Source organism: Macaca thibetana, chromosome 14 (genome assembly GCF_024542745.1).
Source record: "Macaca thibetana thibetana isolate TM-01 chromosome 14, ASM2454274v1, whole genome shotgun sequence".
NCBI classification, from domain to species: domain Eukaryota; kingdom Metazoa; phylum Chordata; class Mammalia; order Primates; family Cercopithecidae; genus Macaca; species Macaca thibetana.
In genome coordinates this window covers 68,750,972-68,769,283 of record NC_065591.1, presented here as the reverse complement: position 1 = coordinate 68,769,283, position 18,312 = coordinate 68,750,972, and the positions used below count along the sequence as shown (strand labels likewise).

The 18,312-nt window shown below is 56.1% G+C and overlaps 2 protein-coding genes across 2 annotated transcripts in view; both read right to left on the bottom strand.

The window, feature by feature from the left end:
* The window catches only part of CAPN5 (calpain 5), a 57,411-nt gene that overhangs the window by 6,185 nt on the left and 32,914 nt on the right, over window positions 1-18,312 (bottom strand). The window contains exons 4-9 of the mRNA XM_050755567.1: window positions 7,743-7,951; window positions 6,074-6,266; window positions 4,804-4,997; window positions 4,098-4,175; window positions 2,057-2,252; window positions 1,250-1,372 (exon numbers count right to left, since the gene is read on the bottom strand). Of these exons, the coding sequence (XP_050611524.1) occupies window positions 1,250-1,372; window positions 2,057-2,252; window positions 4,098-4,175; window positions 4,804-4,997; window positions 6,074-6,266; window positions 7,743-7,951 (993 nt within the window). The remainder of the gene's footprint in view (window positions 1-1,249; window positions 1,373-2,056; window positions 2,253-4,097; window positions 4,176-4,803; window positions 4,998-6,073; window positions 6,267-7,742; window positions 7,952-18,312) is intronic.
* OMP (olfactory marker protein) lies at window positions 15,320-17,780 on the bottom strand. The gene has a single exon (XM_050755569.1). It carries the CDS (start codon window positions 17,689-17,691, stop codon window positions 17,200-17,202), a length of 492 nt encoding a protein of 163 aa, XP_050611526.1. The 5' UTR covers window positions 17,692-17,780; the 3' UTR covers window positions 15,320-17,199.

Below are 18,312 nucleotides of genomic sequence, written 5' to 3'. Positions count from 1 at the left end.
AGCGCAAGACTCCGTCTCAAAAAAAAAAAAAAAAAAAAAAAACTATTAAAGGAGGCTGGGCGCAGTGGCTCATGCCTGTAATCCCAGCGCTTTGGGAGGCCAAGGTGGGAGGATCACTTGAAGCCAGATGTTCAAGGCCAGCATGGGCAACAAAGTGAGACCTCATCTCTACAAAAAACTTAAAAATTAGCCAGGCATGGTGGTGTTCACCTATAGTCCCAACTACTAGGGAGACTAAGGTGGGAGGATCGTTTGAATTCAGGAATTTAAGACTGTAATGAGCTATGATGGCACCACTGCACTCTGGCCTGGGTGACAGAGCAAGACCCTGTCTCTTAAAACAAAAAAAAAATAGAGGGCAATAGGAATCCCCCTGGTAACAATGTCAGTGGGGTTTCTGACTCTAACAGCACAACCAAGTATCAGGATCTGCAGAGGTTACAGCACATGTCCTTGAAGTGCCATCACCAGCTGCCAGGACTTGCCTGACAATCCCAAAACAAGTGTTCTGGTCACACTAGTGAAGATCACCACATGCCAAAGTCACAACAGTATGTCACAAGACAGTAGCACACCACAAATGTACCAGCACAAGGGTATAAACAAAGTGCCACAGCATGGCCAGGCGCATCAGACAACAAGGACTCAGCATGGACCCAGCCCCTGCAGGTCCTGGTGGCTTCACTCCATTCTCAGGGTCTGACGGTCACATGGGGTCCCACCATGCTGACTGTCACCACACACTGGGCATTACAACATGTGGAAAGCCTCAGGTTCCAGGCCACGGGGTGTGGCCAGGGGTGACCCCACGTGGCTGTGCTCAAGGATGCCTCCTCCTGGTGCCCAGCAAGGCCTCCAATGCAGGAAGGCTGAGGGGCTGCAAGGGGTCCTGAACCCTGAGGGAGGAGCAGCGGGGGCCCAGCAGATACCCAGGGCCTCCCAGGGCCTGGCCCCAACCACCAGCAATCTTCCCCTTCCTCATCCACCAAACATCCCAGGCCTGTGGGTTTTAGGCAGAAAGAAATCAGGCTGAGAGCTCCCACAGAAGCCAACCGTGGGCAGGCTGGGCCCTCTGTGAATATTCTAAATGGGGCCCATGCCACGGCATCCTCACAACGTTTGCCACGGTGGCCAGGGCGGCTGGGGCGATGGCAGTGACCAAGGTGTTCTAGAGTGTTCCTCCCCAGGTATGGGCAGTCCAAACTCCCTCCCTCTCCCCACCCACAGCAGGAAACCTGGCTGGCCTCACCTTGTAGATGTCAAAGCCAATGGCCAGGTTCTCGCCCTTGCCCTCCCGGCGCGTGGACCGCTTTGGCCGCTGCTGGATGCAGATCAGGACTTCATCTTCTGGCTTCTTGACATCGAAGATGTACTGCAGGTGTGGCCAAGGAGAGAGAGAGACACGGCAGTGAGACCACGCCAGGGATGGGCTGGCTGGCTCCCGGAAGCTCAGATTCCAGAGCCTGAACCAGTTACAACACCTCGCTGTGCCTTGGTCCTTCTGCTGTGAGGTGGGCCCACCAATGCCTGCAACGGCTACCCTGCATAAAGGCCGGGGAAACCAATGCCATGGTGGGTGCTCTGCACAGAACCTGGCACACAGGTGGTGCTCAACAGAGGCACATCTAGGACCAGGGCTAAGCAGTGCCATGGGTCAGACTGAGGAGGCCGTGGGGAGAGGCCCCGTGTGGAAGCCCAGCCCGGCCAAGTTCCCAGGAAGGGACAGAATTGTGCTGTTGTGGAAACAAGGGGCTGAGTCCCCGGCTCAGCCTCTAAGTGTCCCTGTAGCTCAGGACAAGACACCCAAATGTCCCTCAGAGCCATCCCTGGTTTCCTCATTTTTACCACCTGTAGGTCAGATTGTGAGGCTGGGGGCTTCATGACCCCCAGATGGGACCGATGTAACCCCATCTAACCCCCACTGTACAGACAGATTTGCTGAGGCCCAAGGAGGGACAGGGATTACCCAAGGTCGAACAGGAGTCCCTGGCAGGACAGTGGCAAAGCACCCCGCAGCTGCTGCAGGGGCAGGGTGGGGGTCCCTGAGAATGCCCACCTGCGGGTTCTGGAAGAAGGTGTCCTTGTGGTTGATGCAGCCGCCACTGCGGTTCTGTCGCGGGTCCTCGTGCAGTGTCCAGGCGCCATGCAGCCGGGCCTCCTCCCACGTCTTGTGGATGCTCAGGTAGGATGTGTTGATCAGGCGGCACTTGATGATGTCCGTGAAGTACCGGCACACGTCCTCGAAGGTCATCCTGGATGTGGGGAGGGGCTGAGCAGGGTACCGCCCCCACACCTCTCCAGGCTCCTGGCCCCCCAGCCCAGCCACCTAATATGTCCATGTGGCCCAGACGTGAGAGAACACAGCTGGCTTTGAGAGGAGAGCTAAGCCCACACAAGGGCATGGGCATGGCATCACACGGACCCTTAACCTCTTTTCTGACTTGTTTCCTCGCCTGTAAAATGGGGCTGAATCTAACACCGGGTGCCCATCTCAGAGCTGGCGAAGGAATTAGGTAATGTAATCAAAGCAGGCAGTGCAACTCTCAGCAGACAGAGCGCACGGGCAAACGCAGGCTGTTACTGTCGTGAATGGTGTTAATAACTACTGTCTGCTGCCCTCTACAGTTTATAAAGCACATCTGCATCCACGATCTTCCATGGCTGTTGTGAGGCTTAAGTGGATGGTGGGAACCCCATGGTGAGCATGCTGCAGTGGCCAGGGTGTTGCTATGGTCACTGCACACTGTGAACGCCTCCAGCGGGCTGGTGGGGGCAGGGGGTAGTGAATTAACTGTGAACATGTAAGAGAAAGGCCTTCGGAAGAAACTCTTTCTAAAGACAAGTAGTTCTGCTGTGTTTTATCTGCTGACCCCTGAGCAAGACTGGCAAAGTGGCCTGGGTGGCCTTCTGCGGCAGCTGACCTGACACCTGCAGAAGGGCTCCTCATTGGGTGCCAGGACCGCTGCCATCTGCCCCTGGTCTGCCTGGGGGCCCCGAAAGAATTCAGCACACACAGGATGCCTGTACCCCTCCAGGAAGGGGCTGAGTTTAGTATCAGGTTCTGCTGAGGGGTGACACTGAGCCTGGCCCACATTCAGGACTCATGCAGGCTGGATGAATGCAGGATGAACCCTTATTACTACTGGGGTTTTTCTTTTTGTTTTTGAAACAGGGTCTTGCTCTTTTGCTCAGGATGGAGTGCAGTGGTACGATCATGGCTCACTATAACCTCAACCTCCTGGGCTCAAGCAATCCTCCCACCTCAGCCTCCCGAGTAGCTGGGTCTACACAGGTACCTCATCACACCCAGCTAATTTTTCATTTTTGTAGAGATGGGGTCCCACTATGCTGCCCAGGCTGGTCTCAAACTCCTGGCCTCAAGCAATCCTTCTACCTCGACCTCCCAAAGTGCTGGGATTATAGATATGAGCCACTGTACCCAGCCAATTACTGGGCTCTTTAAGCTGAGCTGCTGTCATCTTCCCAGCTCACCCATGTACCTACTTAGCTCCCCTCTCAAACCCAGCTGTGTTCTCTCACCTCTGTGCCACGTCTCCTTCCTTGCCCACCAAGGGCTACTTTATACCTCAAGTCTCAGCTTAGGAGCTAGCTCCTCTGGGAGCCTCTGCTACCTAATCTCAGAAATCAGGCTGCCAGAGGGCCCCTGGAGGCAGGCTGCAGGCAGGGCTTCCTGGAGAGGGACTGGGCATAGACCTAGTGCCCCTCGCTACACCACACCGCTGGTGCTGGACTGCGCTTCATACCTCCTTACCCTTGCTGGGGAGATCCTGGTGGGCCCACCTCTTAGACGACTCCCTGACCTGCATGCCAAGGGCTCAGTCTGGGTGCCACAGCGGATCCAGGACCCCTCAGTTTGGCAGAGGGGACTGTGGGGATCAAAGGGCCTGTTATTGCCTGAGTAATTTTACAGAGGAGGAAACAGGCTCTGAGACGGTGTGACTTGTCCATGGCCACACAGCAAGTTGATGATGAGGCATGCAGGAGAGGCCTGGCTCCTGACTCCCCACCTGGTGCTCCCCGCCAGGCCCGTGGGAAGCTCCCCCTCAGCCCCGGATGTCCAGGGCACACACACTCACCAGAACTCACCGTCGTCCTGCACCGTCACACCCATCTTCTCCCGCTCACTCTTGCTCACTTTCTGCCACTCCTCCGAGCTGGGGTGTGAGGGCCGGGGAGGAGAAAGGGAGCTGTCTAAGAGGCAGGCCCACCAGGATCTCTCTGGCAAAGGCGAGGAGGCCCGAGGGGCAGTCTTGCACCAGGCCTCCAGCGGCATGGTGTGGCCAGGGGCACTGGGGCCATGCCCAGCCCCTCTCCGGGAAGCCCTGCCTGCCTCCTCCCTCAAGGGACTGTGAGCTGCCACCATGCTGGGAGGTCTGGAAGCAAAGCTGCAGGCTGGGAGGAGGGGGACGTGACCCCCAGTGAAGAAGGCTCCTTCACTTAGCACTTGGGCTCCACTCCCATCCTGGCTTCACCAGGGCCATGAGCCAAGCACAGAGGGGTCCCCCATTTGCTCAGGGCTGTGGCCTCCCTCCCTGCTCCCGTCCCTCACCCATTCACCAAGCTGGTCTCTACACCCGCTACGGGTCAGCTCACCTCCAGCCCCAGGTCTTTCTTGTGCTCAATCCATCACCCCATACACCCACTCCAAAGTAATTCATTCCTAGTGTCATCCTCCCCCAGATCCTTCAAGGCCCAGCCCTGGTGCCACCTCCTCCAAGAAGCCCATCCGTCCTTGTCCAAGCCCTCATGCCCTATGCCTGCACCCCCATCCCCAGGCCTCACGTGTCACTCCAGGGCCCGTTCCACTCCCGCTCGCCCCAGGGGTTGCGTAGGCGGATCATGTCCAACTTCTCTGACTTGAAGAAGGCCAGTAGGCCGTGGCCCAGGCGCACCTTGCGCACATCAGTGACGGCATACGCATGGCCCTTTACCAGGCCGCACGCCAGGCGGGCCTCCATGTCAGCTGCTGTCACTGCCTGTGGAAGGACACAGTTGCTGAGAGAGGCAGGGCCACACTGGAACCCAGACCAGGGACTCAGGTGCTGGAGGGCCAGGAAGCCGCACGGGACCTACAGGATGGGACGGGAATTGCAGTCATGGGGCAGTGCTGTGTTCACAGACCTTTAACACCCCCAAGGGCAGCAGTCTCAGTAAAGGAAGGTACCCACAGTGGGTCAGCCCAGGGGAATGCTGGCACAAATGTGCACTGGCTCGGCTGTTGTTAAATATTCCAGGAACTGTTAAGCATTCAGGAACATTGCTTTGTTTTTTGTTTTTGAGACGGAGTTTCGCTCTTGTTGCCCAGGCTGGAGTGCAATGGCACGATCTCAGCTCACCACTACCTCTTTCTCCCGGGTTCAAGCGATTCTCCAGCCTCAGCCTCCCGAGTAGCTGGGATTACAGGCATGCACCACCACGCCCGGCTAATTTTGTATTTTTAGTAGAGATGGGGTTTCTCCATGTTGGTCAGGCTGGTCTCAAACTCAAACTCAAACTCTCAAATCTCAGGTAATCCGCCCACCTTGGCCTCCCAAAGTGCTGGGATTATAGGCACGAGCCACCGCACCCGCCAGGAATATTGTTAATAGTTGTTGCTAAACGTGGGCAGCTGGAAATCAGCCATGGTGGGAGTATTTACACCACAGTAATTAGCAAATGCTACAAATCAGGGCTTTTTACTTAGCTACAGAGGCAGTTTACCAGCACACCACAGGGTCTGCTAAACTTGGGTTCGAGCTTTGTTTTCCCTGGGCCTCAGCTTTCTCATCCAAAACATGAGCAATTAATCAAATCAGGACCACCCTCAGGTGCACAGACATTCATAACTCAAGAGGATCAGAAAGAAGTTTTAGTTGAACAGTGCGGGAAAGGCTTTTCATAGCCTAGAGGGTCTGGGCAGGGGGTTGCACCTTCCAACTTCTCCCCTCCCCCACGAGGCTGAGGGTCTGGATACATAGGAACTGACCTGAGTGTGGGATGTCACAGTTGTCTCCCATCTCAGTCAGTGAGGGTGAAGGGGAGGGGCCGCCTCTGGGGCCTGCTGTGTTCTCACCTTGATGGAGGCACTGATGAGGCCGCCCCGGCTGTGCACTTTTAACATGCGCTCAAAGAGCTGGTTCCTCTTAGTCTCGTCGCTGGCAAAGTCACCCTCGGTCAGGTCAATGGGCTCAGAAACACCACCCGTGAAGTCCACCAGTGCGTCTGCTGTGTTGCCTCCATCCAGCGCCTGGTAGCAGCCTGCCAGCCTGGGAAGCAATGTGGAAACACTTCCCAGCTCATGCTCCCCAGCCAGGCTGCATCCTTCCCCTCTATGAGGGAGGCTTTTGAAACTCAGAGGGGTCAGACAACCTGTTACAGTCACACAGCAGGCCACGGTGGAGCTAACACTAAAACCCAGTTCTTAACACTCAGGCCAACATACAAGGCTTAAATTCCCCTAAGCCTTAGTGGCTCAATTTTGAAAAATCAGCTATCCCAAAAAAAAAAAAAAAAAAAAAAAAAAGCAACTCTTTTCAAAAGTGCCAACAATGGTCGGAGTAAGGAAGGAGTCAGTGTTTAATGGGTATAGAGCTCCTGCTGGAATGATGAGAAGGTTCTGGGGATAGATAGTGGTGATGGCGCATGGCACTGTGATCATAATGAATGCCACTGAATTGTATGTTTCCACATGGTTAAAATGAGAAGCATTATGTTTTGTATATTTTACCACAATGAAACTGTGTTCTTCAAAAAAACAAAAGACAACCAAGGCCCCTGGGTCGGCTCCTCTGGAGCGGGGAATACAGGCCTGTATCCAGGCGGTGGAGACTCAGTGGCCACCAGGGGGCTGGCTTTCCTTTCTTAGGATTCAAAGTGGAAGCTGCCAATGTGTTTTCTTGGGTTTTTGATGTTGGGAGTTGTCTTTCTTTTTCCTGTCTCCCCCTTTCTCTTGTTCTCTGTCTGTCTCCCTCCTTGCCCCTGCCCCTACACACGCAGGTTTCCAGCAAGATTGACAAATGGGCCTAGTAGGAGGAACCAGGGAGTGGCTCCCCTAGAGCTGGCAAGGCTGGCCTCTGACCCCACTGCCCCTCCTCCCTCCTCCCTCCTGGCCTAGGCCTATCCCTGCCCCAAACGGCCTGGGCAGGCCACTCTTCCCCAGGGCTCCCCACTGCTCAGCAAAACTTCGCTTGTGCCCCTTCTATGCTGGGCTCTGTGCTGGGCACCAGGGACACAGAAGCAGAAGGCACGGAGCAGAAGGAGGGGTCAGCAAAGACAGAATGGACAGTCAGCCAGGCAGAGGTGGACAGTGGACAAGAGGGAGGCCCAGCAAGCGGGGAAGGCAGGCAAGCAGCCCACCCTGCACAACCAGGCCCAGCTCAGTTACCACTTCCCCAACCAAGGCCCCAGGCAGGGCGTGGCAGCATGAACCTTCGAGAATGGTCCTAAATGTGAGTGTTGCCTCTGCCCCCAGCTACCTACAGGATGTTGCCTGGGCCTCAGTCTTCTCCCTCTAAAATGGGAGTAACCAACATTCCTCTCCTTACAGGGCCCAGGCCTTCACCCCACCCAGCGCAGGCTCGGCTGACTATGCCCGCAGGCCTGGCGGTTGGGCCTGCTGCGTGCCTGCACCAGCCCCTCGCCTCTCTGTGCTTAAAGCCCTGGCTAAGGAAACACCATGAAGAGCCTATCCAGTGCCACCCCCGCCTGGACCTCCCCCCTGCCTGCTTGCTGCTGGCACCTACTTGGCATAGGCCTTCTCCACCAGGGCACACCAGAACTCATTGCGGGAGTTGGAGTGGCAGTAGATGAGCTGGTTGTTGACTGTGGGCAGCCGGTCATCGATGACCACGTCCACCCATTCCCCGAAGCGCCAGAAGTGGAAGTGGAAGATGCCCGCGTAGGCGTTGGGCTTTTCAGGGTCCCATTCCTGCTCTTTCCAGTCTGGGATGACCTGGGTGGGGGGAGTGGGGGAAAGGATGGGGGGACACAGTGAGGGGATGGCTGGCTTCCTGAGGAAACAGGGGTGCGAGCTTTCCGTGAATCAGAACGGAAAGGAATACTGGGTTCAGGTTCCGACTCTGCCACAAGCCTGCGTGAGACCCAAGTGAATCTTCCCCATCTCCGGGCTCAGGTTCCCATCTCCGCGGGGCGTGGAGGCTCCCTGGGCCTCCTTCCAGCTGTGTTGTTCTCAGAGTGTGTGAGCTTCCCTTTCTCATGCCTCCCTGCAACCTTCCCCGAGACTTCTGTCTACATCTACCACCAGCTCCTGCCTAGTGACCAGCGCCACCATCCACCCATCCAGCCCACCCCAATGCTGGCAGTCCCCCTTGCTGCAGCCCCACTGGCTACTTCGCTTTCCCTCCCTCCATCAAATCAGGCCAATCTGAGCACCTCCATCCTCCTGACATCCATCTCCTCCTCTCCATCCTACTGGCACTACCCTGGCCCAATTCCCCATCTCCCCGCCCAGGGACACTGTAACAGTGTCTGCAGTTACATCTACTCTCGCCCCACACAGACCAACCCAGTCCTGTCACTTCCCTAGAAAATAAGACCCAAACTCTCAATGCACTCCCCCAGCCTCATTTCTCTGCCTCCCCCATGGCAGCCCCCATCCCTGCTCACTGCTCCAGGTTCTTCTTCCTCCTCTTTACCCAGTAGACTTCCATTTGTCCTTTAGTGTCCATCCTCCTCCTCCAAGAAGCCCTTCCTGACTTTTGAGATTAGGCCAGGACCCCTATCTCAGTCTCATGGCCCTTGGCAGCTCTCATCTGAGATACTTACCTTTACCAAGTTATAATTAAGTAACTCTGTGACTTTGAGCTCAGTGTCTGATGTTATCACTGGAATGTCAGTTCTCTGGGGGCAGGGCCATATAGGTCTCGGTCACTGCTATGCACCCAGTACCTAGCCCAGGGCCTGGCCCAGAGAGTATGTTTAGTGAACATGCATTGACTGAATGAATGAATTCAGAGACATTGATGGGGGACACTGAGACACTGATTTTATTACTTATGAATCATCTGGGAAATGCCTGTGACTACGACGAATTATCTCCATCTAATTATCACGATAACCTCTGAGTAGATGACTATTATCCAGTCCTACTTCACAGATGACAATACTCTGGCCCAGACAGGGCATGTAACTCGTCCAGGGTCACACAGCTAGAAAATACACACATGCTTTGGAGGCAGACCAACCTTGGTTTGAAGCCAGGATTCAAACCCAGATCTGTCTGCCTCTGAAAAATGAGCTCCTTGGCACTGTGGACCACTCTGCACCCAGCCCCAGGCTGGACACTGACAACCAGGTGAGTCACATGGCCCCTCCCCTCAAGAGGGTCCCAGTCTGGTGAGAGAGGGAGGCACCCAGGCAAAGTGCTGAGGCTACACAGGGTGCAGGCGGGGCTATGTGGGAAAGGAGTGCCCCTGTCAAGTCAGGGTGCATGACCCCTGGCCCCGCTGGGCATGGGACCAAGTGGAGCTGAGCCCCATCGGGATCATAAGCAGCTCCTTCTAGAAGAAAACCACTCCAAGTATGGGGGGCACCCAGGCGGAGGAACCAGAGGTACACCAGGAGGCTGGCACTCACCTGAGTGTACAGACCTCAGCCAAAAGCTGCTCCCCACTGCACGCTCATTAAGGACACTTTTGTTTGCACATCTTTTACCATCAACAGGGATGTTGGCAAAGGGAAATGCTCCCTAATGGGACATGTGAGACCAAGAAAATGAAAATGTTAACTGCAGTGAGAGGTACTACGGCCCTAATGGAGCCCTGCTGGGTCCCAGGCACAAGGCCAGGCTGCTCACACTAGCACCCCTGAGCTTCACGACAGGCTTTTGAGGCGATACTACTGGAAGGTGCTGGCAGAAGGTTGGCCTCAGGCACGAGTGAAGGAGGCAAGGTTCAAACCCAGGACTTCCCAACCTGGCCACTGTCTGGAACCCAGCAAGGGCTCAACACTGGCTGTTCCTTTCCTCCACCTCCTCACCCTGACTTTTCTGTCAACTCTGTGCCCTTTCTAAGTGAAAACACCCTGACTCCTGGCACTCTCCCCACTTTGCTTTCTGGACAGAGAGCTGTATCAAAAATAGGTCTCATGGGAGGCCAAGGCAGGTGGATCACTTGAGGCCAGTTCAATACCAGCCTGGCCAACATGGTAAAACTCTGTCTCTACTAAAAAAGAATACAAAAATTAGCTGGGCATGGTGGTGTGCGCCTGTAATCCCAGCCACTCAGGAGGCTGAGTCATGAGAATCACTTGAACCCGGGAGGCGGAGGTTGCAGTGAGCTGGGCAACAGAGCAAGACTCTGTCTCAAAAGAAAAAGGGCGGTTCCATACAGGGTGAGGGTTACCATTCCCACCGCACAAATGGGAAGGCTGAGGTCCAGAAAGACGCAAGATCTGCCCAAGCACACAGAGCGACAGGGAGTCCTAAGCTGAGAAGGGCCTGGCCCTCTGCCTTCACCCCCTCCTTCTGCTCCTGCCCTGTTCTGAATGCTCTGGACTGCATGGCTGGGAGGAAGAGCAGCCCTCGCAAGCTGCTGGGACCTCGGGAGGATCATTAGTCAAACTCGAAGCTTGGCTCTGAGCCCTCTGTGGCTCAAGAAGCTGCTAATGAGGCTCCAGGGCCTGGAGATCCAGAGTCTAGGATCCCCGAGGGCCTCCATTTCCCCTCCTGCTTCACCGCCCCTGCACTTGGCACGGGATGGGCCCCAAGCCAGCCTTCTCACCCCTCAACTGCTCTGCTGTCAGCCAGGATGCTGAGCAGGAGGGAGACTGTCCAGACAGGTGTGCTCCAAACCAAAAACCAAAAACCCTCCCACGCCATGCTGGAAATCAAGGAAGCCAGCAAAGACTCCTGGGGCCACGTCAAAGGATTCAGGAACCATCCTGAAGAGGTTCCTGCTGGCCAAAGATGAGATAATTTGAGCGTCAACAAGGGCAAAAACAGCAATGGATTAAAACACATCAAGTATGTTCAAATTCATGAGATCAGAATGATACTTAAAAAAACAATTAGTCACTATCAGAGGAGGGTAGGCAATCAAGTCTTTTTTTATTGAAACTGGAAAATTACAGGAAATTTATCCTGTCTCTGTAGACAAACTGTACCACATGGTAACCAAATAGTAGATGGAGGGAAGTCTTGAACTGGAAAAGATTTCCAGCTCATAAATGAGAAAGGAATGATGATATTAGACCACCAGCATTTTATGACCACTGAAGAATGAATGAATTTAGGCGGTGGTCACTGATGGTTTCTAACATCACAAAAAAGAAAGATAACCAGCCATGATGTGCCCCCTGAATGAAGTATACAACATCTTTCATGATGCAGCTGTGACAAAAAAAGAAAAAAATTGTTCCTAGACCATATCAAGCTTCTAGAGCTAAGTCCCAGGTTACAGGAAATGCAGGGGACAGAGAACATGTTAAACACCACCATAAAGACACAGTCAACAAAACCCACACCATGGGAAACCCCACAGGACAAATGGCCCCGTTTCTTTGATAGATAAATTACTAGGAAAAAATAAAAGATGAAAGAACAATCAACCAATTGCAGTTACGGACTTCTATTTGGATCTCACTCAAACAAATTGTAAAACCTATGCATATTTATAGCACAAATTAGAAATTAGAACAATTACTGGATATTTAATGATATTAAGGGATTATTTTAAAAGTTAGTATTATTTTTTTTTATTTTTTATTTTTTGATTCCTTATCTTTCAGAGATGCATCCGGAAATATTTACGGATGAAATGAAATGCTGCCTGGGCAAAGTGCAGGTGTAGAGGAAATAAGTGTAGAGGAAATAAGACTAGCCATGGGCTGGCAAGTGTCAAAGTGAAGGGATGGATGCAAGGAGTCCATCAGGCTCTGCTCCCTACCCTCTCGCTGTCTACAGTAGAAATTCCCCATCACCACGGATACCAGCTACCTGGCCCAGCAGTCCTCGCTCTCACCCTCATCCCTCAAACACTTCCTCCTTCGGGTCCCATCTACCACAACCATCAAACACCCATGCCTCCCTTCTCCTGGCACCCCAGCATGGTTCTCTCTTCCCTGCCCACTGGGAGGAGCTCCTCGGGGACAGTGGCCAAGTCTGACTCATTCTCAGATCTCCAGCACCCAGCACAGGGCCTGGCCCAGCTCCAAAGCTGGCTGGAGTCTTCCTGGGAGGAAAATCCCCCGCACTGGTCACAGTGCAGCCCTGACCGGCTGGTGACCTGTACACACGACTTAATACCACATTACTCACTGCGGTGCGCGGCAGTGACTTCACTTTCAACTGGGCCACCTCTGAGTCTCAGTCTCCTCATCTACCTACACAACCTCCAGGGCTGTTATGAGAACTAAAGGAGACAGCCTTGGAGCTCTTTCATAAACTGTAGAGAGCTGTGCACACATGAGGGGTCATCTGTGTTGGTATACACATGTGTGCCTTCACAGAACAGTCTGAAAACCTCAGGGCTGGGAGGGAGCTGAGATGACCTGGTCAACCTCCTTCCCAAGAGGAGAAAGGAGAAGCTCCCCACCACCTGCTGCGTGCCTATGAGGCTTTACTGACGTGGGCTGACCTGGCAGCAAGGCAAAGGACTGGTGGGATCTGCCGCCTCCCTCATAACCCCCTGGGGTGTGATCCACCAATGGCCACCCACTGCAGAATGGGCCCAGAAACCTCAGGGTCCCACCCATGGGTGCACCACAGCATCCCTGGCTCCTGGATTGTCCCTAGAGACTCCCACCTAGACCAAAGTGGCTGCTCTCAAAGCCTCCCAGGGTAGTGGCACACAGGGCTCTGCCCAGCTGTGTGACAGAGAGAAGACGGGAGTCAGGAGCCCAGGGAGGGAAGCTGCTCAGGACCTGCCTGCAAGTGTGTGCGTGTGTGGAGGTGTGTGTGCGTGTGTGGAGGTGTGTGCGTGTGTGTGGAGGTGTGCGTGCGTGTGTGGAGGTGTGTGCGCATGTGTGGAAGTCTCTGTGCATGTGTGTGCGTGTGTGTGGAGGTGTATGTGCACGTGTGGAGGTGTGTGTGCGTGTGTGTGGAGGTGTGCACGCACGTGTGGAGGCGTGTGCGCGTGCGTGTGGAGGTGTGTGCGCATGTGTGGAAGTCTCTGTGCGTGTGTGTGTGCCCGTGTGGAGATGTGTGGAAGTCTCCGTGCGTGTGTGTGCGCCCATGTGGAGGTGTGCACGCATGTGGAGGTGTGTGTGCACGTGTGTGTGGTGTGTGTGCGTGCGTGCGGAGGTGTGTGCGCGCGTGTGGTGTGTGCGTGTGCGGAGGTGTGTGCACGCGTGCGGAGGTGTGTGCGTGTGTGCAGGTGTGTGGACGTGTGTGCAGGTGTGCGCACGTGTTGAAATGGGTGCATGTGTGTGGTGGGCACCCCCTGCCTTCTCGGGAGAGCAGAGCCCTGCTGCTCTCCACCAGAGACCAGGGTATCGATGCACCAGAGTGGCCACGGCGGGTCCTGTTCATGGGGCGGCTGAGACAGGGCAGGGATCCCCAGCTTTGGAGCAGCCCCCCCTCCCCTGGGCCTCCGGCTCCCCAGCAATCATGTGAAGGCTAATGGTCTCTGCTGGGCCGCTCCGAGGTGGTGATGGCGACGGAGGGGGACACACTCCCCCATGGCCGCTCTCTCAGACCACAGAGCCAGGCCAGGTTCCTGCCCACGCCTCCGCCCCGCGCCTGCTGCCATCGGCACTGGCCTGTGATGCCTCAGGCAACTCACTTCAGCTCTCCACAGGTTCTCCTGTACCCCCACCCCCGGGATAACTGAGAGGGGAGACCCTGTGTCTATGGTGATGGGGCAGTAACCATGGGCAAACTCAGGGAGGGAAGGTGACCGTGTGCGGGCTCCAGGAAGCTCAAGCACTTTGTGGACATTTGCCCATTTCACCCTCACAACAGCCTCAAGGGAGGTGCCATTGCTGGCCCCAACTCACAGATGAGGAACAAGCTCAGAGGTTGCCCAGGGCCATCCAGTTGGCAGGGTGGGGCGGGCTAGGTCGCTCACCGCACTCGCTGCCTCTCTGGGCACAGAGCTCAGGGAAAGGCAGGTCTCTTTCCCTGTGGTTTCTCGTGATTTCCAGGGAAAATGGGTTATTTGCCATTCCTGCACTCTGGGGATAGAGCCAGGCCTCTACTGCTGTCCTGAGGCTGGATTCCTCTGTCTCGGGCACCTCCAGGAGTGGCTGGAAGGCAAGTTTGGGGAGGGGATGTCAGGGAAGCAGAGACCCCTGAGAGACGGGCGGGGGTTTGGGTGCGGGGCTGGGGAAGGGTTCTGCGCATGCTGTGAGGGGTGTGTGAAAGGGAAACCAGGGGGCAGCAGCTACTCCGAGGTGGGCATGAAAGGGGCTGTGAGACCCAGGAGAGTGGTGGGGTTGGATTTTGAAGCAGGGCTCATTCCGAAACAAAACCACCGGTGAGGCCCCCAAGGCAGGGCTTGACTTGGTCTCCAGAAAAGAAGGCAGCCCAGTCTGAGCCTGGGTTCTCAGGTGGGTGGGGCCCATCTCCCCAGTTCATCCCAGGGGCCAGTGTCATGGGGCCAAAAGTCCACAGGCCCAGAGCCTGGCCCGCCCACACCTGCTTCCAGCCCCTCCATGCCCTCTGTGACCTGGGCAGGCCTCCTCCTCTGGGCCTCAGTTGTCTCTGTCCAAAAATGAGTGAGTTTGAGAGTGGTGATGAGGGAACAGAGCTGTGAGGAAGGATCAAGTGGGGCACTAAAGTCACGTGGCCTTGGGGTTACATCTTTCCCATGTCAGTCTAGCCCGGCAGTTTGACAATTCCCGGAGGGTGGGGCTGGAAGGGCCTTCACAGAACCAAGCTGTTCACTCTGGAAGGTCTGAGGCTGGGAGGGGGTTGGGAGCTGCCTGAGAACACACAGCTCATCCATGACAGAGGCCAGACTAAACCCAGGCATGGGTCTGACCTCACCCCACCCCTCACAACTCTGCCCTTCTGTCCAAACCCTGCCCAGTGGCCCTGCAAGGCAGGGAGACTCGAGATTGCACCTGGTTTGGTACCTTCCTACCCCAAACCCTCGGCAGCGCCCAGATGGCACCTCCCTCAGCACAGCTCTCTGCACACCCCACATGGAGGCAGCTCTGGGGCTACCAGAGAAACAGTCAGGGCTAGAGGCTCCTGGCCAGCCTCAGGAGATTCAGTGAAGCCCTGATTATTCCAGGCTTTCTCCTTGGAAGCTGGCAGGGGCTGGGGGAGTGTGGGAAATGGCCAGGGAGCAGGTGCTCGAGGCTGTGAGGGCTTGTGAAGGGGATGGGGGCTGATGGCGAGAGAATGCACACCACCAAGGCCAGGGCACAGGCTTTATTGGGGACCTGCAGCGGGCACAGCAGAGGCACTTAGGCCCCAGGACAGATTGGCTGGGGAGATAGGCAGTCGGGACTAAGAGGGTCCCCAGAGCTGCAGGGAGAGCTCAAGCAAAGAGGCAGAAGGGCAGGGCCACTGTGCATGGGCCTGGCCTCCCGGCGTGCTCAGCAGGGCAGGCGACGGCCGGGACTTCTTCAAGCCTGTCCCAGAACGGGCCCCAGAGCTGAGTCAGAATGGACCAGCGCTCAGCCGGCAGCCACTGTCTCACTGTCCCACCCACAGAATCTCAGCTGCAGCATGCTGCCCCAGCCTGCACACCTCCGAGGTGGGGCTCATCCTCCCGGCAGCCCCAGCCTTGGGGGACGGCCCTGACTCTCTGGCCCTCAGTGCATCTGTTCTAGAGCCGCAAGTTCCTTGACAGCTCTGCTTCATGAGGGGAAATGTCTTGGATGCATCTCTGACTGGCTGAGGACAAAACACAGGACTGGCCTTAAGTCAGGGTGCTGGGGACAGTGGCTTAGCTGTACTTGGCTGATGTTAGGTGCAGGTCAGGCACTCCCCCAAAAGGGGGGCTCTTTGGGACTGTGCAATGTGAAGGGGAATGAGGCTCGGAGCCAGAACTGAATCTGATGAAAATTGTGCCTCAGTTTCCCCATCTGTTTGGTGAGTGAGTTGCACCCAATGACCTCAGAGGTTAGCATTCTGCCGTCACACCACTGCCGCCTGCAGCCCACTTGGGACCATCAGCCATCGTAACTGCCCACCACGCCTTCACCCTGCGCCCCTCAGCTGCACTGAAGAAGCCCAATAAATGCCAACAGATGCTACCTCAGGACGAAGCACTTGCCTTCCCTGACCTGCAAGCTCAAATGAGCCTGACTCCCCAGCAGGGGATACTTGAGGCCCTGGAGAATCCACTCTCTCCAGCTCCAACTTCCCCTAAGGCAAAGGGAACCCCCTTTACTAATCTGCTCCCTGTTTCACTGTCTGAACTGCAGTCTCCTAGCTCAGGAAGCCCCCAGGCCAAGGTCATCAGGACCAGGCCCCTGTTAAGAGCCATCCTTGAACCAGCAACAATGACGAACAGATAATCTAAAATTGCACTTGTTCCTAGGGCAAGAATAGACCTCTAGAATACATCCATATGAATACAGCACGTTCTCTCTCATGGATATGTGTATGTAGAGACAGATCTCTGTGTAACCTCCCTCTTCACTTCTCCACCCTGAAGTCAGGTCCAGAAGAGCCACAGCTGGGCCTCCACAGCCTCCAGGGCACCAGCCACTCTCCACTGCCCAAATCTGCCCCTGCAGCAACCCTGCCCCACATCCTGAGGGCTGCCAAGGTGTTGTGGGACCAGCAGCCCAGACACAGACTCCGGCAAAGGGCACCGAGGCCAGGGAACAGTGAGTGCCGGCTTGCTGGACTCCCCGTGGAGACTGCCCCATCACCTCCGTCTCCCCAACTCTGGAGGAAGTGGATGCTGGGTTTTTCAGTCTTCGTCTCTGTGTCTCTCTTGGTCTTTCTCAGTCTCTCTCTCCCACAATGAAGCAGAGAGAAGGCAGATGGCCCCAGCCTCCCTGTCCATGCACACTGGCCCTGAGTAGGCCTCTATTGTCTAGAGCAATGCGGCGGCCAGTCCAGCTTATAGGCCATGGAGCCTTGGAATCTTCCTCCTGTGAGCCGGAGTGCTGGCACCAGGGAGAAGCAGAGGAGGAAGGGCGTGGGACTCAGGGGGCTTCTGGGCAAGCCCAAGACAGGCTGAACAGTGAGAAGAATGGCCCCAAAAGTATAGGGGGGAAGATGGCAGGGGCAGGGGAGAGCACAGGTGGGCGAGAGGAGGGCAGCAGGCGCAGATGCCATCAGAGCTGGTTAAAAACCACGGAGGCCTTGAGGTTAGTGGGTTCCACACCCTCGCCAAAGGTGATGAGGAAGTACATAACCTTGCGGATCTTGGCCAGGTCCGACAGGCGCTCCCCAAACTCCAGGGCGTCGGCCTCGTTCCAATCCATGGCATCCGAGTCCTCCTTGCGCCAGAAGATGGCAGTGGGGTCCAGCAGCTGGCGCGTCATGAGGTTGGTGAGGTCAGGCGTCCAATTCTGCGAGGTGCCTGTGATGGTGACCTTGCCTGGCTTGTCCAGCACGACATGCCAGCGCTCGAACTGTAGTCGCTGCTGCTGGGTGAAGTCGAGGCGGTACACGGACTCCACTGGCCGCAGCAGCTTCTCCCCATCCTGGCGCTTCTCCCCGCGCTGCTTCAGGCTCTCCACGCGTAGCCGCATCTGCCTGGTCAGGTCATGGTCCAGGACCAGTGGCATGTCCAGTTGTGGCTGCTGCGGCCTGTCCTCCGCCATGGCCCAAGTGCTGCTGCCACCAATACCAAGGACCCAAGTGGGCTGGAGCCTGGAGCCGTGGAGAGAAGAGGCCACCAAAGGGGTGCCCCGCCTACCTTCTGCCCTTCCCTCTTCCCCTCCCTTTGTCACTGGCCCTTCCCAGCCCCACCCAGTTCTCAAAATGGGGTGTGTGTGAGGGGTGGGAGTCCCCATCTGCCTCCACTCCAGTCCCCACAGAAGCGATAATGCAGGCCCTGCAGGCAGGCGGAGGGTGGCAGGCTCCTTGGGGACCAGGTCGCTGATGTCAATTGCTGTGGCAACAGCCCTGACTACTAGGGCCGGGCTGGGCGCTGGCTTGTTTGTGAAGATGCGAGCACTTCGTAAGTCAGTGATGGGGAGGGCGGTGGGGAGCAATCCTCACTGGAGGTACACAGGAGAGGACGAAAGACCCGCAGGACCAGGTGGAGAGGCCAGGACCAGAGAGGGCTCAGTGACTGGAGATCTGTAGTCACCTAAGCCAAACCTTGGAGTCACCCCGACACCCGCCTCCCCCTCACTCTTCTACACCAATCACCAAAGTCTGTCGATTCTGCTTCCCAAACACCCTGGGACCCTTCCCCTCCAGTCCCACTGCCAGGATCT

Excerpts from the sequence above, each read along its gene's own strand:
- OMP (XM_050755569.1), bottom strand. The coding sequence starts at position 17,691 with ATGGCGGAGGACAGGCCGCAGCAGCCACAACTGGACATGCCACTGGTC.